General features: G+C 46.5%; 2 protein-coding genes across 2 annotated transcripts in view; both read left to right on the plus strand.

Moving 5' to 3' along the window:
• The window catches only part of ELP2 (elongator acetyltransferase complex subunit 2), a 43,935-nt gene extending 37,018 nt beyond the window's left edge, over positions 1 to 6,917 (plus strand). The window contains exons 20-22 of the mRNA XM_002924667.4: positions 1,795 to 1,928; positions 2,470 to 2,583; positions 6,680 to 6,917. Of these exons, the coding sequence (XP_002924713.1) occupies positions 1,795 to 1,928; positions 2,470 to 2,583; positions 6,680 to 6,836 (405 nt within the window). The 3' untranslated portion in view covers positions 6,837 to 6,917. The remainder of the gene's footprint in view (positions 1 to 1,794; positions 1,929 to 2,469; positions 2,584 to 6,679) is intronic.
• Positions 6,918 to 17,955: 11,038 nt separating this feature from the next.
• Positions 17,956 to 22,519, plus strand: part of MOCOS (molybdenum cofactor sulfurase) — a gene marked incomplete at its 5' end in the record, with an annotated part of 77,547 nt that continues 72,983 nt past the window's right edge. The window contains one exon of the mRNA XM_034642202.1: positions 17,956 to 18,205. Within this exon, the coding sequence (XP_034498093.1) occupies positions 17,956 to 18,205 (250 nt within the window). The remainder of the gene's footprint in view (positions 18,206 to 22,519) is intronic.

Below are 22,519 nucleotides of genomic sequence, written 5' to 3' on the forward strand. Positions count from 1 at the left end.
CATTTCTGGGTTCTCTATTCTGTTCCATTGGTCGATGTGTCTGTTCTTGTGCCAGTACCATGCTGTCTTGCCCTTTCCATTTTCTGAGTGCTTGCATATCAGAGGTGGTGAGACAGTTGGGCGTTTCCTTTTCTCTCCCTGCTCTCTCCAGTTGTCATGGTACAAATTACTGAAGCAGAGGACTAGCTTGGAAATGTTGTCACTCAGTGAAACACTGAAATGTCAGCCTCTAAACCCATTTCTTTTAGACCTTCGTTTGTGTCCATTTGCTGGTTCCTTTCTTCCCTGGGGCTTCTGTGCTGGCCACCGAGGAAGCAGGACTGCTTCTGCCCTCCACGGTCACGCGCACTCGCACGTGCTCCAGCTGTGGCTCCCAGGGGTGTGTCATGCCTGAAACACACAGAGCGTCACCCACCACACATTCTCAGGAGTGCACTTCGGTTTACTTGGTCAGAGCCTCCTGCTTGGAATCTTGCTTTGGTCTGGATTTTGCAAGTGTTATCCACTGCACTTCCCTCTCTGTTTCTTTGTGACCAGTCACCCCCCCTGGAGGCGTGAGCTTCTGTTAGAGGATTTTGTGCCTCCTTAGTGCCCGCGTTCTTGGTCACGCCACTTCGAAGAATGAAGAGGTAGACCAGATGAGTGGTGGGCAGCGAAGCAGAGTTTATTGAACAAGAGTACAAAGCTCCCAGAGAGGGAGGGGGACCCGAGAGGGTGGCCCTCCGAGTTTCTAAGTTTAGGGGTTTTTATGAGGTTTTTTGCAGAACTTTTTTAAGCAATCAGGGTATGCTGAGTTGTGCCAATCAGGACTTTGGTCACATATCTGTCTACCTATTAGGTTAATGTCCACGTGCTAATGGTCCTTTTTTTGCTGACATCTGGGGGCTTAGGTCTTAACTGCTCCTTGCCCGTGATATTGACAAGCACTTTCTGGTTAATTGTCTTATTTTAGGACGTTTTGCAGAAGTCACTTCTGCAAGGCTGCAAAGCAGAATGTCAGTGCTATTTTATTTTAGCTGTCCTGACTCCATATTTTCTTCTTGGGGACCCTGACCACCTAACTGTCCAACTAACTCCTAACACTTGCAGGGAAGTGTCACTTCTTCCACAAGGTATCATCAAGGTTAGCTGCTCCTGACTGCTGAGTTGTTTCCCTCAGCAGTTGGTGGTATAGAGGAAGAGCCAGGACTTGATAGGTCCCCATGTGTTGCGTGGTAACTTCTTGGAGACGTGCATGAGCCTCCTGGTGAGGATGTGACCGATAGACTCTCCCTGGATCAGAACTGGTTTCCTGAGTATAAGAGAGTGGGCTAGACAATCCCTGGTCTCCGGGCAGGGGCAGTCCATGTTTGGACCAGCACACTTAGGTAATTGAGGTCTCAGAGACTTGTCTGCCACACCGTGGCTTCTCTGTGATGCTTAAAATACTCTGAAATCCTGGAACATCATCTGCAAATGTGAACGAAGCAATTTTTTTTTTAAAGATTTTATTTATTTATTCGACAGAGATAGAGAGAGCCAGCGAGAGAGGGAACACAAGCAGGGGGAGTGGGAGAGGAAGAAGCAGGCTCACAGCCGAGGAGCCTGATGTGGGGCTCGATCCCATAACGCCGGGATCACGCCCTGAGCCGAAGGCAGACGCTTAATCGCTGTGCCACCCAGGTGCCCCGTGAACGAAGCATTTTTTTAAATGCTAGAGTGAATATGTTGCATTATCTGTGCCATCGATACTCTAATGCATTGCTGAAGCCTTGCAAAGAGAAAGCTTGACAGAGTTTGGTCTGTCTCTGTTAGGTGGTTGTGTGGGGCGAGTGCGACTCCAGTGAGGACTCCGTGGAGCACAGCATCGGCCCCTGCTCCTCCGTCCTGGACGTGGGTGGAGCAGTGACGGCCGTCAGTGTCTGCCCGCTGCTCAGCCTTTCCCAACGGTCGGTCTCTGAGTGGGGCTTTGTTTTACATTTTTGTTAACACTTGGTTTCTTAATATGTAGCCCTCTTATCTTTTCATTCTTGGTTTCTCTTAGCTTCCAAGTTGCTATTTTTTTCATAATGCTCACATTTCTTTTAAGAATTGTTAAATTGATAGAACTTGATGATATGCAGAGTAGGAAAATGGGGATTGGGAGTGTGGCTCAAAGGTCTTTATTTCACCAAATTTAGAACTGTGGTGCTTTCTCGGTAACAAGTGTCTGCGGTAGAATGAGGACCCCTGCAGCCAGCCATGGAACACTGGCTTGTGGGCTTTGCCAGCAGAGGTCAGAGGGAAAACTTTGTGCATCCTTGACGGAGAGGCAGCTCCATGAGGGCGCGGTAGGAGCAGTGTACTCTCTCCTGGCTGGCACTTCTAACCAGAGCCTTTTGTAAGCCACGGAAGTTGGGAACATGGTAAAGAACTCTGTTAGAGTGATGACGGAGATAACAAAAATTCATGCTGATTAATCACTGTCTTCCCCTCCTCCCTTAAAAACAGATACGTTGTTGCAGTAGGATTAGAGTGTGGAAAGGTTCGTTTATACACCTGGAAAAAGACTGATCAAGTTCCAGAAATAAATGACTGGACCCACTGTGTAGAAACAAGTCAAAGGTATTTTCTTACTATTTTTATTTCCGTCAAATTAGATTTTGTTATAATTATATAAATTATAATTGTATTTGTTATAAAGCATTGAATTTTAATTAATTTTTAAAAAATAAGTTGCTCTTTTGTAGATCTTTTTTTAAAGATTTATTTATTAGAGCGGGCGTGAGCCGGGGGAGGGGCAGAGTGAGAGAGAGCGAGACTCTGCTGGGGAGCCAGACACAGCTGGATTCTAGGACTTCATGAGATTTTGATCTGAGCCGGAATCAAGAGTCGGCCACTTAACTTACTGAGCCACATGGGCGCCCGAAGCATCGAGGTTTTAGTGGCAGTGTTTTTCCAGTTTTATTGAGAAGTGATCCGTATAAGTGACTGTGTAAGTTTACAGCGTATAGCAGGATTTACATACATTATGAAACGTTACCACAGTATGTTCCGTTTACATCCATTTATTCATATGGATACAATAAAAAGAAGGGAAAGAAGAAAAGAATATAGGAAAAAAGTCTTTCCTTGTAATGAGAACTCTTAGGATCCACTCTCTTAACAACTTCCCCATTCATCATCCAGCAGTGTCTGCTGTCATCATCATGTCATATGTTACGTCTCTGGTGCTTACTTGTCTTATAACTGGGAGTTTGTACCTTTTGACCACCTTCCTCTGATTCCCTCTCTCCCTACCCTCTGCATCTGGTAACCATAAATCCGATCTCTTTTCCTATGAGTTTTTGTTTTTATTTTATAAAGATTCTCTATGTGAGATCATGTAGTGTTTGTCTTTAGTGGCAAATTTATGCCACATTTACATGGAGAGGGACATAAATCTCTATTCATTGTGCTTACCACCGAGTGGTACTGTGGTAGTCTCTTGAGATTGATGTTTGTTACTGTATTGCACTTGGTTTTTAAAAGTTTGCTTGAACAGATTGCTTGTTTGCATAGTATCTTTATAGACAACACATTTGAGATGAAAGTGATTTTCATATGATGTCATCTAGAAAGTGACTAGAGTAGATTTGTAATAAAATTGGATTAAAATGTGGGTGATTTTTTGAAATATCATAGATTGTGTTTTGGTAGCCTCATCTCGTGTTTGAACACTTCAGCTCAGATCCCATGGTGGAGCAAACAGTCAGGTGCCCCTTAAAGTTACATGCCTGCTTTCATGCACAGTAAGTGCTCCCTGAGCCTCATGCCCCAGACCTGGGCTCTTGCCGCCTGAGCTGGCTTAGAGCACCTGTCATTTATAACCCTCTCCCCACCCTCACCCACTTAGATAGCAGGATGTTTTTTTAATCTGATTTTTAACCCAAACTATTCTTTAAAAATGTCTAAATTATCAAAAAATCACTAACCTCATTCTGTCAGATTTTTTTTTTTTTTTTGGATTCTTCAACCTTCATATATCTGCACTGTTCAAAATAGAATGTCAAATACAATTTCAAATGATAGTATCATGATGAAAGTGGTGGGCTTAGTGGAGAGAGACCTGTGAGCACATGTCTTTTATAAGATATTTCATCCACGGGGGTTTGTCTCCTTATTGGCAAAGCATGTTAGCGCTCGTAATAATTATATTGGTTAAAATTAATCTTTGTTCCTGCTGCCCTTTTGGCTTCTCTCCCACCTCTGATGGTGGGTTTAGCAATTAAAATAGTTCATGCTGTTGCTTACCGAAGAGGGAAGTACTCCAGTGAAAATTCCATATTCCAGGCATTTGAAATTTTCTCTCTTCTTGGGCTCCCCTCCCTTCTTTTCTCCTTCCTTTTAGCTTGCCCTGCCATGGTGCTTGCTCTCCTCCGCAGATCCTGAATGCGGGATACTGGCAGGAAGCCCCTTAGAAAGCATGGGAAGGGGACAAGCACAGAATTTGTATTTTTTATTTTAAGATTTTTTTTGTCATTGTGGTGGTGTTAGATTTGTAAGAACTAATTCATGACTTAACCACATTATATTATTTGGATTGTTAATATCCCACTTACCAAATTTCAGGTACCTTTCAAATGAAACTTTTTGCTAATAATGAGATGCAAAGGTAATACAGCAAACATTGCCTTTTAGGTTGGCTCCCCCAAACTCCCTGTCTTAACATGCTAGATTTAGAGGGAATATTACCCAAAAAAAACCCCACCATCTTAAAGCTTACATAGGAAAAAAGGTACTGTTCCTCAACATAGCTCCCCTGGGAAGCACTATATACAGTTAGTCCTTGAACAGTGTGGGGGTTAGAGGTGTTTTTAGCTTTTGACTCCACAAAAGCTTAATTACTAATAGCCTTCTGTTGACTAGAAGCCTTAGTGATAACATAAACATAAGCTAGAGAAAAGAAAATGTTAAGAAATCATGAGAGAAAATACATTTATGGTACTGTACTGTATGTATTGAAAAATTCCATGTGTACGTGGGCCCGTGCAGTTCCAACCCGTGTTGTTTAAGGGTCAGCTGTACTATAGATACTTGTTTCAGTAATGTCACTACTTCAAACCATTCCTCCAGTGAAATGGTATATCTTTAATATTATCAATAACAAACGAGATTCTAGTCATGTTGGTGTCATTTAAAATATTTTTGGAACTTCTCTTTAGGAACCAGCTTACAAGTGATTCAAGAAAACCAATTAAATACGTTTTATAATTGTACTCACTTCATCACTTTTTTTAAAGTTTGGCATTGATTTCATTAATAAAGCTCATCTCCTGAAGACTCTTGACTACCCTCAGTAATCAGATTAGAGTCAAACTCACAAAAGATGCACTATCATTGAGATAGTGTTGAAGTCATAGCCTGCACAGTATGGAAGCACTGCCTTGAGAAGCATTTCAGGAAACACTGATGTACAGTAGCATTGTTGAAGTGCGTGTAGCCTCCAGAGTGGCCACTTGCACGGGCTCACGGTCGTATGGTTGCATAGGTTCTGGTATGCTGATTTTGAAAATGTGTTTCATTACCTCAAGGTTCTATTTCATTCCTCCCTTTGATCCTGAGAGTGCATCTGGTGACATGTGGGCTCTCAGCATCTGAAAGTATAATTTGTGTGCTCTGATATTGTTTTCAGGGTTTACTGCCTTAAAACCTACTTAAGTTTTTAACTTTATTCCTCTTTGGTTTTGGAGGTTAAATTTTTAGAGGGTATTATGTTTTTATAGGGATTTCTTAATAATCTATGTTTAGTAGCATTCTAGGCCTGTCATGGGATTGAAGGGGCATTAATATGAGTGTCTTGCCCAGGGTCATGCAGTTAGAGGTCACAGTGGAGACCAAGATTGTTTCATTGGGCAGTTGATTAGATCTTTCCTTACCCAGCAGTAAAAACGCGAGTAAGAGTCCATCTGTGTCACAGGGATGTCAAAAGAATAAAATAATTTTGAATATGTTGCAAGTTGGAATTCTTTAAAAAGAAACACATTTAGTAATGTTATCTGAAAGACTGATTTTAACAGCCATTTCATGAATTCTACTGATCATTTAAACAAAATTTGACAAGAATTCATTGTTTGTTTCTTGCTCTTTTTGGTAATGTCCTTTGTCAGTAAATAAGATATTTAGTCTGACAGTTTTAAGTAGAGTAAGATGTTTTCAAGTGTAGAATAAAATTGCTAAAGTATTAGTGATGGTATTCTAAAACCTGTACTTTTTAATTTTTACAATTTTATTTTTGAGTATGGTTGATATACAACATTACATTGGTTTCAGGTGTACAACTTAGTGATTTGACAGGTTTACACGTTACGCTACGTTCACCCCACGTGTAGCTTCCATCTGTCCCTGTTATGTCACTGTTACAGTGTCATTGACTGTATTCCTCATGTGCCTTTCATTCCCGTGACTTACTCATCCCATACCTGGAAGTCTGAATCTCCCTCTCATCTGCTCCGCCCAGCCCTTCACCCCACTCCCCTCTGGCAACCATCAGTTTGTTCTCTGTATTTATAGGTCTGATTCTGCTCTTTGTAAGACTGGTACATTTTGATTTTCAGGTTTTGACTTCCATTCATGTTAACAACATTAATAGCAAGGGCAGGGTAATTAAATTAATACATAGATAAAATATTTTGTAGTCCTAGCATACATTCCTTTCATGATTTCTCTATCTTTGTTTTAGTCAAAGTCATACACTTGCTATCAAAAAATTATGCTGGAAGAATTGTAATGGAAAAACTGAACAGAGTGAAGCAGAAGGCGCCGAGTGGTTACACTTTGCAAGTTGTGGTGAAGATCACACTGTGAAGATCTACAGAGTTAACGGATGTGCATTGTGATGGGCTTAATAACCACGGACATGTTGTCATTGGTGTCTTAGGATATGTATCCTGTAAATAGATGACTTTCTTCACCTTTAATTTCATTGAGTTTCATTTTTAAGTCCCATAGCAGTAATACTATTTGGATCACAGACCCTTTGAAATCTGATGAAAGCTGCAGACTCTTTCCTCACAGATGTTCGTATGCACACACCCTCAGAACCTCAGGCCCACGCTTTCGGGGATTCAGACCTGCATCCATGTGTCCCAGATTAAGAACCTCTCTCCGTTTTTTTCGTTTGTTTTTTAAGATTTTATTTATTTGTCAGAGAGAGGACAAGCAGGGGGAGCAGCAGGCAGCGGGAGAAGCAGACTACCTACCCTCTGAGAAAGGAGCCTGATGAGGGACTCGATCCCAGGACCCTGGGATCGTGACTTGAGCCAAAGGCAGATGCTTAACCAGCTGAGCCACCCTGGCGTCCCGAGTCTCGTTTATTTTCTTTCTTCATGAGTGAATTTGCCTAATTTTGTGTTATTTTGGGCCTTTTCTTTTCATATGCCCTTCTTTAGGACATTTCATTGTTTATTACTCTCTTCAAAGAGAGGACATAGAAAATAAAAAGAGATAAAACCTAGATTACTCAATTTTTATTTTAACAGACTACACTTTGTGTGGTCTTGACCTTTCTTCCAGTACACACCCACCATTCTAGGAATTTGGCAGGCAGTTGTGAATTTGAACTGCAGTCAGTTCTTTCTTGTGTTCTTTAAAAGTACATAGATTGATTCTTCTTTTACAGTTTGACTTAAAGCAGGCTATGCTGACATTTACTCTGATAGATGTAGGGACTGAAAAGGAGAGTTGTGTCTCATGTGAGTTGGTGTGAAGTCACATACATGAATCATGAGAGAAAGGATGCTCTTGAGGGTGAGTGTGTAGTGGGAGCAGAAGGAAGAAGAAGATGCTAGAAACAGAATGTTGGGTGTGCCAGAAGTTTGGGACGTGCGCCACAAGAGTTGGGAGTTTTGGGAGTTGGGTGGAGGGAGGTTAAGCTTGGGGGAATATTGGCACGAGAGTGGAGGCTTTCCCTGACCCAGAGTCATCTGGGAAATTGGCAATGAAATGAATACTGTGCATAATAAATATGCTGAAAGGGGGGAAGTGAGGATTTTCTTGGTTGGAGTTTGCCATGATCTAATGTGACATTTTGCTTCCAAAGGAGTTGTGATATTTTGTCTAAATCAAGATTTCTAGACCAGCACTATCGAGTATTTCTAGAAATATAGACATATAATTTGAGCTATGTAAATAATTTAAAATTTCCTTGTAGCTACATAAAACAATTAGGTGAAATTTATTTTAGTGACATCATCTAACCCGGCATATCCAAAATAGTATCATTTCACATATACAACATAAAAGATAGTTGAGGTATTTTATACTTTTTCTTTTATAAAGTCCTTGTACAATATGAAGTGTATTTTACATTTAGAGCCCATCTTAATTTGGACTAGCCACATGTCACTAGTGGCCATCCGTATTTGGATTGTGCACTTCTAGACTATTGAATGTGTATAAACTTGTCTCATGCCCTCAGGCACATGTGTGCATGCATACACCAAAGTAGTGAGAATCTGAGCTCCCAGCCTCGAACCAGGATGCCCTGAAGTACAGTTTCCTTGCTTATCAGCTAAAGGATCTGAGTCTTCACCCCCATTGGCACACAGGGATTTGTTTGAATCCCATGCGTGCAGGACTCCAGAGCAGATTCAATGAACTAACTCGGTGTTTTAGAACCTTTTTCATGCATAGAACTCAACCCCCTAAGGTTCCCTGAAAATAGGTCTAGTCTCAGAGAGACGGAATTCATGGTTATTGTTTTAATTTGTCAGTTGGGTTTGTATTAGACAGTTTTCATAAGTTGTCCTGAAGCATCTTCCTCGGTAACCACCTGAGTATTCAGTAAGCGTTCAGAGGACTTGCTGTACAGTGGGGCGGTCTGCATTGTAATTCATACACATACACTATAATTTTACACGCCTCTTAGTCTACTAAAGGAGTACCCTTTGAACCGTACCGTATTATGAACCACATTGTTCATCATATCTAAAGCAAAAATGACCTCTTAGAACTTTGCCCCAGAGGCGTGGAGGAGTATTTCAGAGTCCCTGACTTGCCCTGCCCCTTTCCCCGACCTCTCACTTCTCTGCCTGATTCACAGCATCAGAGCTCAGATTGATGCTGAGCGCCAGTCTAAGCAACTGTCGTCTTCTGACGTGTACAACTTTCCTAGACTCGGGAGGTAAGTGGATTGTTCTGAGTACATTTTTACCTTGTACAGCATGGAGCCAGATCACTTCCCAGTAGCCTCAGGAAAGGAGAGTTGGTTATGGATTCCAGAGGGGGAATGTGGGAATTGGAGGGAGACTGCAAATTCAGGAATAAAGTGGAAGGACAGACTCATTCTCTCTCTCTTAAATTAGAAGTTCTGGCCACCACAGAAAATCCTGGGTGGTTTAAGGAATACCAGGCCTTCTGTAAACTATGTTTATACAATCTCCCGTGTGTTTCTCAAGGCACCTAGGTGGGGGTTGGAAGGTGGACTGGAGGAATCGGAAGCATTTGATCCTGGCTCTTGCTGCAGTAAGTATGGGTAAGCGTTTACCCTCAGCTCTACGTGGAGATAATACTCGTGGATCAGCCTGACTTCCATCCAGCTGTGTGAGAAGGAAAATGCCAAATGTTCTTTCTGGTTTATTCAAGGTAGAAGTTTTCTTTCAAAAGGAATCAAGGTAGGGGCGCCTGGGTGGCCCAGTTAAGCGTCCAACTCTTGATTCTGCTCAGGTCATGATCTCAGGGTTGTGGGATCAAGCCCCACGCTGGGTGTGGAGCTTGCTCAAGATTCTTTCCCTCCCCTTTGCCCTTCCTGGCTCATGAGCTCTCTCTTTTTCTTTAAAAAAAAAAAAAAAAGAAAAGAAATCAAGGTAGGCAGACCAGGTCAGGCAGGGATACTTCTCAATATGATGAGGGACCCAGGCTCTTTTTCTTTGCTATCTGTAATCCTCAGTGTGTGGCTTCCTCACCATCCAGGATGGCTGCTTGGCCTCCTGCCATGATCTTTGCATTCCAGCCAACAGAAAGGAAAGGCTTGTCCCTAGCTTTAAGGAAACTTCTTGGAAGTCCACACACTTCTGCTTAATCACTGTGGCCAGAATTTAGTCTTGTGGCCATACTGCAAGAGAAACTAGGAAATAAAATTTTTATTACAGGGGCCATGTGTTCAGCTGGGAATTGAGGTGCTTTATTCTGGAAGAAAGAACAAATACTAGTCTCATTTTGTAAAAAGCAGCCACCTTGTAGGGTTGTTTGGAGGACTAAATGAGCCAGCACATGAAAAGTGTTAGCTCAGGGTCTGGATATGTATTATAAGACACCAACTGTTAGGGTTAAATAAAACTCAGTTCATGTCACCTCCATAGAGCCTTTATTAATCCCCTTGTTTCAAGTATTCTTTCCTTTCTCTGAATTCCACAGTATTACCATTTTTAATGGCATTCTCTTTCCCTCTCTTTTATTTACATCTATCTTACATTATGTCAATTAGAGTCTTCCTGTAGTAAGATAGTTTGCCTCAAAATGATACAGGGAGTTACTAGCTCACGTAACTGAAAGCAATCCAGTGGTAGGACACAGTTCAAGTATGGTTTCATCAGCACGCTGTGACCCTTTCTCTACTCTCAACTGACCTCTCCAGGGGTCAGCTTTCTTCCAAGGCTGCCCTCCCCCATGGATGAAAGCAGCTGTTGAAGTTACAGATTTCCTTGCTCATATCAAAGGGAATAAATTAAACATTAAGTCCCTAGCTTTACTCTGACCTAAACATCCTGACCTGATCACAATGGGCGGTGGGGGGAAGACGACGGTGTGGGGGAGGGAACCTCACATTGAGTGGCTTAGGCCTGCCCATCTGATGTGGCAAGAGCCATGGATGACTCTGGAGCTGGAGGCAGGGTCGTCCCATTAGGACCACATGGCTGCTCTACGTGGGGTGGTTTTCCAAAGCAAAGTCAGAGGGGCAGTGGGTGCTGGCTAGGCAACTGATGAACTCCCACTACCCAGGCCTGCTAGAGCCTAACGTGGGGCATCATTGTTTTTTTGCTCTCCACAGCATTTAGCACAGTGTGTTGAGCAGCGTATTGTCAAATATTTGCTGCATTTAAGGGTGAGTAAATTTGACAACACAGATGGCTGGCTGGTGGAGGAAGGATTCGGTGTAATCCACTAGTCAGTAAATAGAATGACTGGTATCAGATCTTCTCCCTGTCTTGGTAGCATAAAGGGGTAGGAGGCACAGAGCAGGAGGGAAGGTGTCGACATGGAAGGGACCACGAAGGTTGTCCAGCAGACCTGCCCCTGAATGAACACGGGGAGAAGCTGAGACCCCAGGAAAACAGCCTCAGGAAAGTTACCCCTCTGGGTCCCACCACCCTGTCACTCCTGTGGTCTGCCTAGTACTGGCTGGTGGGGGTTTGTTGTTTTGAACATTAGGGGTTTAGATATAATGGAGCCTTGTTCTGGATTCTGTCCTGCCCTTTTAGCTTCTATTCACAGAAAAGGTCTCCTGTCCCTGTAGGGGAGGGAGCTTCCTAGGGTTTCTGATCTTTCCACTGCTTTCAAGTTGTTTCTCCCAGAACTTCTACCCTGGCAGGCTCTGGAGAGAATCCTGCTCCGCTGCTGTCTCACTCCTGCTCTGTCGACTCCCTTCTCATTTCTCAGGTGTCAGAGGATCTCAGCTAGCAGGTTCTCACTGTTACAGAAGGATGCATTTCACTCTAGGAGGAAATAATAAATTCTCCATCCAAACCAGATTAGCCTCTGAAACACCCACCCTCCATCCCAACTACTTGGCAGGAAATTTGATCCATCGTAATTTCAATCCCCAAATGCCTCCAGGATCAAGAAGCCTCGGGGGTTAGCCAGTAGGAAAACCTTTACCTTTCATTGCTGTTTAAGACTTGATCATTATAGAAGCACCCCGGGGGGCTCAGTCGGTGAAGCCTCTGCCTTCGGCTCAGGTCATGATCTCTGGCCCTAGGATTGAGTCCCATGTTGGGCTCCCTGCTCAGCGGGGAGCCTGCTTCCTCTCCCTCTTTCCCTCCCCCTGCTCATTCTTTCTCTCTCTCTCTCTCTCTCTAAAATAAATAAAATCTAAAAAAAATAAAAGTTGACCATTATAATGGAGCTTCCATCCCCACCAAGGTAATGAAATTGTCTTACTAAGATCGCCACACCACCACCTAGCCAGCACATTCGCCAATCTGGCCCTTGCCCTAACCGGCCTGTCAGCCTTAGTATCCCAAGGTGTTCTCCTCTGGCTCTCCTCCCCTCTCCACCTGCACCTTCTCACCAGTCATTGGCACGGAGGTAGCCGCCGCTTAAATGTTGCTCTCCCCAGGGCGCTGCCTCTCCCTGAATGCTTCAGAACCTAGGGAGTGACCTTTCCACAAGCATCTCTCATGAGTTGTGTCTCCCACCCTGACACTGTCCTTCCTGAGCCCTGAGCCCCAATCTCCACTTTGATGTCCTGAACCGTTTTGTCCGCCTATGCCTGAGCCCTCTCCTCCCGGCATCCACCAAGGCATCCACTCCCAACAGTGCTGAGTCACCTGAGCCAGTCCTCCCTCAGTCCCCAGATGAATTCCATCCCTTCTGTGCCATGTGGGCCCTCATTGCTCCTTGCCAGCACTTCCGGCCAGCCTCCCCGCAGGCCTCTCCTCCGTGCTGCTGGGCTCTCAGGCACACTTTTGACTCAGCCACTCTGCTGTAGGGTTCCCTGGCATCTTCCTGTCCCTCCTGGCTGCAGAGCTTGGCCCTCCTCCCCGTCCTCGCTCCCCGTCCCCACCCCTTACCCCTGCACAGCCACAGCCGGTGCTCCAGGCTCAGTGGAGTTTGTGCTTCTGTAGTTTTCTGAGCTGTTCTGTAGCTCCAGCATTTGCCTATGGAATGCTGCCCTCCCTCCCGCACCTTCTCTTCAGGACGTCTGGAGACCCGGGTTGGGGGGCTTTCTCCCTCACAGCCTCAACCTCTTAGTGAAGCCCCCTCCTGCAGCACTGTGCAGTGTGGGGGAGGTGATCCAGCTGCGGACCCTTCTGCTTTACCGGGGCCTCTCAGGCACACAGGCTGCCTTACTGACTGCTGGCTTCCCAGGACTGAGCCTGGGCCTCGTGGGGAGCCGCTCACCAGTGAGCACTGGGTGATGCCCCTGCCAGCGCCCACTTTCCTCTTCAGTGACTCAAGCCTGGAGGTTGCAGGAGGCTGTAGCTGGTCCTACTCCCATTTCTTAGCACCCATCCAGCCTGGTTGTGGCCATTAGCGAGACCTACCTAAATTATCTCTTGGGACCACTTTTGTGCTCAAAAATGTTCAGAATGAAATTCTGGAAGACTTACAGCCTTCCAAAATCCCCCCCCCATCTACCTTGCCTTCCTCAACCACTACAGACTTTAATTCTGAGAGGTACCCATCAAACTTTTGCCGAGTGAGTGAAGAATACAGGAATGAATGCCTTCTGTATAGTGGAGGTTTTTGCAAACGGAGTCCATTGCCGGAGGACTGGGGGTGGGGGCCTGTAGGAGTCAGGTAACATGGGAGCAAGGGGTTTGGGGGAGATATCATCTAAGCTCAGTGAGCTGGACAAGGGACAAAGCCTCACGCAGGGGGAGAGATTTTAAGTACAAAATCAGGGCTGTCTCATGTCTGCCCGGTCTGGCCTGTAGGCACATAATTTTCACGGTTCCAAGGTGAGAGAGCTGTAAGGAGGAGCTGAAGAGCTGTTCCCCTACGCAGCTGGAAATGTTGGATGCAGAAGCTAGCTTCTTGGGACTTCATCATGGACCGGCTCAGGCTCCTCCAAGGCCCCCGGGTCAGCAGCTGGGCCAGGGCAGGCAAGGCAGTGGCAGGCCCACAGCACAGGCCCGAGGAGCCCACGAGTGATGAACACATGTAAGACATTTCACTGATGGAGGCAGGACGTTGGTTCTGCTTTAGGCTGCATAAGAATGCGCAGGCTGATTTCTGACAGTCCTGGCAGGAGAGGCCTGGGGATCTTGGTAAAATAAACTTGAGGGTGCCAGTTAGAGGTGGAGCCTCCCGCTATCCCCCACTACTCTGCCTCCCTTCTTCGCGGGCTCATTGCTATGGCCCAGGTTTGCAGGCTTGCTCCTTTGGGGTGCCTTCCCTGAACTTCCTAGTTGGAAGTAGCCCCTCACCTCTCCCCTCAATTCTACACCTGCATCCTTCAGCACTCAGGCCACATGGCCTTGTGGCTGTATGTTCAATAGTTATTTCCCTACATGGCTCCATAGGCACAATCTTTCCCATCCTCCTGAGCATGCGTGCGGTGCCCTGGGCAGAGCCAGGAACTTAAAGATATTTCTTGACTGAATGGTAGTTCAGTGATTTTTAATGATCTTCAAGAGTTCTGCACTGTACATAAAAGGATACAATTAAAGTGAAAAGGCCATCTATAGAATGGGAGAAAATGTTGCTAATTATAACCTGACACGGGTTAATGTTCAGAATATATAAAGAACTCCACGGGGCGCCTGGGTGGCTCAGTCATTAAGCATCTGCCTTCGGCTCAGGGCGTGATCCTGGCATTCTGGGATTGAGCCCCATGTCAGGCTCCTCTGCTGCGAGCCTGCTTCTTCCTCTCCCACTCCCCCTGCTTGTGTTCTCTCTCTCGCTGGCTGTCTCGCTCTGTCAAATAAATAAAAATCTTAAAAAAAAAAAAAAAGAATATATAAAGAACTCCTACAACTCAACAACTAAAAACAAAAAACCAAAAAGCAACACAGTTGAAAAAAATGGGCAAAGGACTTGAATAGACATTTCTCCAAAGAAGACATACAAATGTCCAAAAAGCACAGAAAAAGATGTTCAACATTATTATTAAGGAAGTGCACATTAAAACCACAAGGAGATGTCACTTCACACCCAGTAGAATGACTACTACATAAAAACAAACAAAAACCCACCAATGAGAATGAGGAGAAATCAGGACCCTTGTGCTCTGTTGGAATGAAATGGTGCAGCTGCTAATGGAAAGCAGTATGATGGTTCCTTGAAAATTAAAAATAGAACCACCACATCCAGCAGTCCCACTTCTGGTTATATATCCAAAAGAACTGAAAGCAGAGTCTCAAGAGAGGTATTTGCACATCCGTGTTCTTAGCAGCACTATTCACAATAGCCAAGAGATGGAAGTAATCCAAGTGTCCATCAGTGGATGAATGGATACATAAGATGTAGTGTATACACGCAATGGAATATTCCATCTTAAAAAGGGAGGAAATTTTGATACATGTACAGCATGGATGAATCTTGAGGACATTATGCTAAGTGAAATAAGCCAGTCACAAAAAGACATATGTTATGATTCCACTAATATAGCCAAATTTATAGAGACAAAATAGAATGGTGGTTGCTGAGTGGGGTGGGGTGGAGAGTTGTTTTGTGGATAGAAACAGTTTCAGTTTTGCAAGACAGGAAGTTTCAGTTTTGCAAGAGGGGAAGAGTTCTGGAGATTGGTTGCACACAATGTGAATATTCTTAACACTACTGAACTGTACACTTAAAAATGGCTAACTCAGGGGCACCTGGGTGGCTCAGACGGTTAAGCGTCTGTCTTTGGCTCAGGTCATGATCTCCAGGTCCTGAGATTGAACCCCATGTCGGGCTCCCAGCTGGGCTGGGAGTCTGCTGCTCCCTCTCCCTTTGCCTCTCCCCCTGCTTGTGCTCAATCTCTCTCTCAGATGAATAAATAAAATCTTTTTTAAAAAATAGCTAAGTCGGTAAATTTTCTGTATATTTTACCACAATTAAAAAAAATTTTTTTTTAAAGAGTTCTGCCCTGAGTTGGCTCAATCAGATGATTCACTAGGCAAGCTTGTCTGAAAGCAGCACCCTGGTGGGGCTGGGATTTGTTACTTGGCCACTGAACACCTTGACGAGAGGTGGGTACCCCTCACATTCCTAGGGAAATAAGGAAGGCTCTCACTTCTCAGGGTGTAGTTCAGGGACCTGAGTAACAGCATCACCCCAGGCTCCTTGGAAACACAGAACCTCAGACCCCAACCCAGACTTAAAGAATTGGAATTTGCCTTTTTATAGGCTTCTAGGCGATCCATGCAAGTTAATGCCTGAAAAGCCTGGCCTGGAGGAGAGCCTCCCTGGAAAGAAGGGCATTAAAGGAAGGGTGAGTGGCACACACACCGAACAGTCTCTGGAAGGACCAACTCTCACCACCCTCCCATCTTAGACATGGGGAAACTGAGGCCCTGAGGACCACAGAGGCTTGTACCAGAGAGGCTGCTGGACACATTTAGCCAGCTGGGCTCTGGAAGTTGACTTCACAGGTTCTGACTTGTCCATCTTTCAGCTGTGTGCTCTTGAGCAAGTTACTCTACGTCTCTGTGACTTACCTTTCCACCTGTAAGAGCCACGCCATAGATCTGCTTAATTAACTGTGGAATAATGAGTGCAGGTAACGGTGAACGGGTGCCCAGAGCATACCTGCTCTTGTTATTGTTGCCAGAAGGTGCATTTCAGGAGAGTGCAGTGGAGAGGGATCAAGATGTCACCAATGCCCAAGGTTCTTGCTCCAAGTGTAGGCAGAAGGTACGCAGAAGAGGATGGGGTGGTCAGTGATGCCAGAGAGCAAATTCAGGCATTCATTCATGGATACATTCATTCCTTCCAGAACAAGTATGAACGCTTGTCCAGTAAGGACCTGGGGATCTGGCAGTGAGGAAGGTGAGCCTCGCCTGTCTGCAGGTGGAGACCACCTAAGCATGGGGGCACCCAGGGAACTGGCTCTTACAGCTGCAGCCCCAGGATGGGGAACCCCTGGTCAGGGCTGTTATAGACCTCCCCCTCCACTGCAACCTGGTACAGGGGGGCTGGGCCAGGAGGGCCAACACTGCATGGCCCTCTGGTGGCTCTCACGCTGGGCCAAGAGGTAACCCTCAGGATGCTTTTTTATACAGGCAGAATCTGCACCCAGGTATCTGGCTCACACATTGTCAGGCATCCCAAGGGCCTGAGGCACCGCACTGGGCTGCAGTGGGCCTGGCTACCGCGCAGTTGGTGAACTTGTGGCATGGGCGTCCATCCCACCTCATCCCAACATACCATGGGTCGAAAGCCAGCGGTCCGCCCCCCGTTGGGTGTGTTGCCCCACTGGGCCCAAATCTGAGTCGGGTCACCTGGCTCCCAGCACTTTGTCCCCCCTCCCCAGCCGGTTCTGCACTAAGCCCCCCCCAACTTGATTCCACAGCAGGCACCTCGCCTGGGCCTCCATTACCCGGTCATCTTCCACTCCATCCTCCGAACCGGCCCCACCCTGCCATCGCACCTGAGATCTCCCCGCCTCGCACCTGGGCCCCACGCTGTGCCCCAGCCCACTCGCTCCCGCACCGGGTCGGCACTTCCGACACCTGGGCTTGGCCTGCCGCTCAGTCCTGAGGCACTGGTGCGCGAAACAGAGCCGCTCTGACTCCGTACCCAGGTTGCAGGCCCAAGGGCGGAGCGCAGGAGGCCCTCCGGTCCGAATCGCATCCGAGCCACGGTTTCGACGGTGCGCAGCCAGGTATTAACCAACCGCAAGGATCCCCAATCTTTTTTGCTCTCCCACACTTTGCTCAGCCGCATTTTCAGACACGCCGAGCACACACCCCAGTGCGGAGCAGCAAGTCGTCTCCCGGCACGGGTCACGTCCACCAGGGTCCCGCCGCGGAGAGTGAGGGTCCCGGGTGCCGTGCGGGGCTGGGGACCGGGGGAGTCGGGCAGGGAGGATCGCCAGGTTTCAGGTTGCCTCGCAGGAAAAAGCAGTTACTTCCGCCACCAGCCTCTTCGTGGGACCATAGATAAACGAGAGCTTCGTGTTTGACGGGGCTTTGGGGGCATCTCCGTGGGCTCCACTGGGAAGTTGTTCAAAGGGATCACGAAAACGGGCACTTCCTCGCCCCGCCCCCAGGAAAAGGGCCGCAAAGAAGTGAAACTCCGTGAGTCAGCGCCGCTGGCAAGCGGGGCCGCCAGGAGAGGCGCCGCCCTCGGCCGCGGACCAGGTGCCCTTAGAGGACAGGGAGGTGCGGCCCCAGGCGCGGCGGAGGCGGAGTCGCCGCCCGCCGGCCTCGGCATTTCCCCCGGCCCGGCGGCCCGGACGGCGCGGCGAGCGGCCCTGGGTCATGGCCGGCGGCGGCGCCCCAGGGTGCCGAGCTGCTGGCCTTCGCGCGGTTCCGGGAGTCCAGCAAGCAGCCGCTCGCCTACGGCTATGGCCCGCGCAGCCTGCGGGAGCTGCGCCAGCGCGAATTCGGCCGCCTGGCAGGTGAGGCCGGCGGGGGCACCTGTGCGGGGTGGGCATGGGGTACGTGGCGGGCGCCCGTGTTCTGGAACTGACGTGGAAGGAGCTTTGGCTCTAGGTGGGAGTAGCTCACCTTATTTGGGATAAATTTTGGATCGAAAGACCTGGAGGGACGTGTCCACGCGTCCGCTTCGTGGACCCGGCTCCCTGAGGTCGCACCTGCAGCCCAAGATTTCTTGCTACTCTTGCTCCTTAGACTTTCCCGTGGTGCAGGACCAGCATGGTCCTTACTCACCCGTCCTCGCCCTCCGCGGGCCAGGCTTAGGAATTCCTTTTGCCCTCGCTTGCCATGAGACCCCGGGCTCTAAAGGTCCGACTGGAGCCAGGGTCGCAAAATGCAGGAATGTCCCGCGCCCCTGACTGTTCATCTGCTCGACTGCGGACAGGTGCAGTGCGTGGGTGGCCAGTGCGCCGGGTTGGGACCGCGACTCGGGGGGCGCGCGCGGTTGGGACCGAGAGGCTACAGCCTCGGGAGACTGAGTTCACCGCATCTTCTATTTTCAAAGCCTCATCTCTCACTCCTGCGGTCAGAGCAATACCTCCGAACTCTAGCTCGCTGGGGGACGCGCATTAGCAAACCGTGCAGTTTGAGCTTTAAGTACAGGACGAGCCTGTAAATTGGACACGAGGACCGGGATCACATCGTCCCTTTGATTTCCTCAAGGCAGAACAGGCTGGTTAAATTTTAAATCAAGGGTCACCTGGGTGGCTCAGTTGGTTAAGCGTCTGCTTTCGGCTGGGGTCATGATCTCAGGGTCCTGGAATGGAGCCCTACATCAGGCTCCCTGCAGGGAGCCTGCTTCTCCCTCTGCCTGCCGCTCCCCCTGCTTGTTCTGTCTCTCTCTCGCTCTTTCTCTCTCTCTCTCTGTGTCAAATAAATAAAATCTTTAAAAATAAATAAATAAATTTTAAATCGAGCTCCATCTGGCCCCGTGGACTTGCCCAGTGTTTGCTCCCGCTCGGGTCAGGACTCACTGTTTTGCCAGGGACCTCGTGTGAGGGTCTTCCTGGAGACTTGGAACCGCCTGCCCGTGGAGCAGGGAGGGACGGGAGGTTAAGTGGGCACGGTCGTGGCACCGGGCACCAGGATTGGAGGTGTACTTACTCTGTCCCGGTGAACAACAACAGGTGACTGCTCCCCAGCTTGTGGTGGAACAGCAAGTGATTTCCCGTGTCATTAATCAGGTAGCTGATTTCAGCTCTTCTGGGTCATGTTCTCGTGTTTGGGGTAGTGACTGTTCTGTCCCTTTGGGGTTTTCAGGGCTGTGGCCTCCTCTCTGTGTGTCTCCTGTCTGTACTTCAGTAGGGAATCTCAGGAGGGTGACAGGGGACCTTCTGGCCGCCCCTTTACTACCTCCCCATTCTTCCCAGTGGCACATTCACCTGGAGGAGACAGCACCTCACCCCTCCGCTTCTGCCTGCTGTCCCTGACATTTTTTATTATGGAAATTTCCACCCTAGAAATAGACCATACAATGAGCACCCACAGGTGTGGAGGGAGGGAAGGAAGCTCCCCATTCTTTGGAAGCAAATCTCAGAGGCTGTAACTGTGCAGTCCATAATTATTTCTGCACCACACCTGCTTAATCCCCTAATCCTTCCAGCTCTGGTCCCTCACAGCCACCACTGGCTGACCTCTCCCTCAACACTACCCTGGGAAAGTAGAGGTATGTTCTGGGCCCCTACTTGTTTCACTTGTGTCCCTCAGAGAACAGCACCCTTTCCCTTAAATGTGAAATTTAAATGTGATAGCTAGGATCCGAGGCTGGCCTTCAGAGCCCCTTTAACATCTACTGTATTGTATTCTGTCTGTCTGTCTGTCTATCTATCTAGTGCAAGTATCCAGCATTTCCTTTACATTAATAGTTCAAGTAGACTTTTTGTGGATTAAATCCACCCATCCCACAGCTGGGAGTCTTGGAACATATTCACTTTTTTTTCTCTCATGGGGCAGGGAAAAACAAAACAAAATAACATAACTTTCACCTCCTCTTTCTTTCCCCTCCTCCTTCCCTTCATAGTTTTGTGCAGGTTTGAGAGCTTATCTGATTAAGTGGTAGTTCTAGATAATTACATGCTTAATCTTTAAATGAAATATTTTGCCCAGCCAATAGGATGGGAATTCCCTTGTCTTGGTGAAGGGAGCATATTGAATTTTCAGATGTGGTTCAAATGGTTCTTGAAGTCTCAGGGTGCCAGTGGATGGCCACTCAACCTGTGTGGAACTGAGAACTGAAGAAGCATGATCTAGAAGAGACCCTGGGATTTCCTTCTTGAAGACCCAATGCCAGTGGGTTTGGAGGTCATTTGCCGGCTTCTTGCCAAATCTCATGAGGTGTTACTGTGTCCCAAGCACTAAACTGGGCTCTGTTTACCAATTCTTTTAACCCCCATCCCATCTGCAGATGAAGGAACAGGGATCCAGAATGGCTAGTGGTAGAGCAGGATTCAACAAGTTGGTTGACTTGGATTCCGCACTGTTAACCACGATGCTAGCTGGCTTCTCCGAAGGTCAGATCTCCAGCTAATCTAACACGCTTGCCTGGTTTTGCAAAATTAACTACTGGACCAAAGGCCAAAGCAGGCTTCTCCCAAAAGCCTCCCTGGACCATGGCCAAGGCTGTGGTTCTCCCTGGGGACCCCTCAGGTTTCACACATGCAGTGTGTCTTCACATAAGCATCGCCCTGATGCCCAGGGGGCACAAAAGCCTTTCTTTCGGTGTAGTGCTTTTGTATTTCTGAATCCTCAGTTAAAGAGAATATTATTCTAAAGCTAACTTTTTGGGCTAGGTAGTACATTTACACAGCACTCAAATGATGCCAAAGGAGGGTAAAGAATGGCCAGGGAGCCCCTCTCACTCCAGCCACAGCCATGGTGGTTGCCCCAGAGTCAGCTCTTTTGAGCTGTTGTCTATATGCGTGTGTACATTTTTTTATTACACAATTGAACCATAGCATCTGTTACCTGACACAGTTTACATTTATTTGTTTATGGTCTTTCTTTGTCGCTATCATACTAGCTTCTCTTTTGTCTACTATTATGTCTCTGCTACCTAGAGCAGTGCCAGACACACAGTAAGTACTCAATAAACATTTCTCAAGTGTAAAAATACAAGAAACTAGGAAATAGAAGGAAACTTAATTGACCTGATAAAGGCTATTTGCATAGAAAACCCACAACTAATATCATACTTACTGGAGAAAGACTGACAGCTTTACCTGTAAGATCAGGAATAAGACAAGGATATCTGGTCTCACCACTTCTATTCAGCATTGTGCTAGAGGTTCCAATCAGGACAATTAGGCAAGAAAATGAAATAAAAGTCTCCCAGATCGGAAAGGAAGAAGTGAACCATCTCTACTTGTGGGTAACACAATCTTGTATATAGAAAATCCTAAAGAATCCACATATAAACTGTTAGAACTAAAAAACAAGTTCAGCAAGGTTACAGGATACAAACTCAATATACAACATCTACCTGATTTCCCTACACTAGCAAGAAGAGGTATGAAAATGACATAAAGGAAAGCATCAGAAAGAATAAAATACATAGGAATAAATTTATCAAAAGAAGTATAAGACTTAAACACGGAAAACTACAAAATGTCATTGAAAGAAATAAAGGAAGATCTAAATCAATGGAAAGACATCCTGTATTCATGAATTTGAGGACTAAATATTGCTAAGATGGCAATACTCCCCAAACTGACCTACAGATGGAATCTCATTCCAATAGAAATCCCAGGTACCTTTTTGCAGCAATTGACAAATTGATCCTAAAATTCATACAGAAATGGAAGGGACCCAGAATAGCCAAAGCAAACTTGGAAGAGAAGAAAGTTGAAGGACTCACACTTCCCATGAAAGTAAAGTAAATAAAATTTATATGAAGTTACAGTAATCAAGACAGTGTGGTATTGGTATGAGGACAGATGCATAGAACAATGGAGTAAAATTGTAAGTCCAGAAATAAACCCATATGTCTATGGCCGATTGCTTTTTAACTGAAGGCCAAGACTATTCAACAGAGGAAAGAATAGTCTCTTCAACAAATAGTGTTGGGGCAGCTGGTATCCACACGCAAAAGAATGAAGGTGGACCCCTACCTCACGCTGTACTCAAAAATTAACTGAAAAAGGATCGAAGTCCTAAATATAAGAGCTAAAAATATAAAACTCTTAGAAGAAAGCATGAACAATAATCATCAGAATCTTGGATTAGACAACAGTTTTTTTATGACACTAAAATTACGAGCAATAGCAACAACAGAAATAGAC

This window comes from Ailuropoda melanoleuca, chromosome 14 (genome assembly GCF_002007445.2).
Source record: "Ailuropoda melanoleuca isolate Jingjing chromosome 14, ASM200744v2, whole genome shotgun sequence".
NCBI lineage: Eukaryota > Metazoa > Chordata > Mammalia > Carnivora > Ursidae > Ailuropoda > Ailuropoda melanoleuca.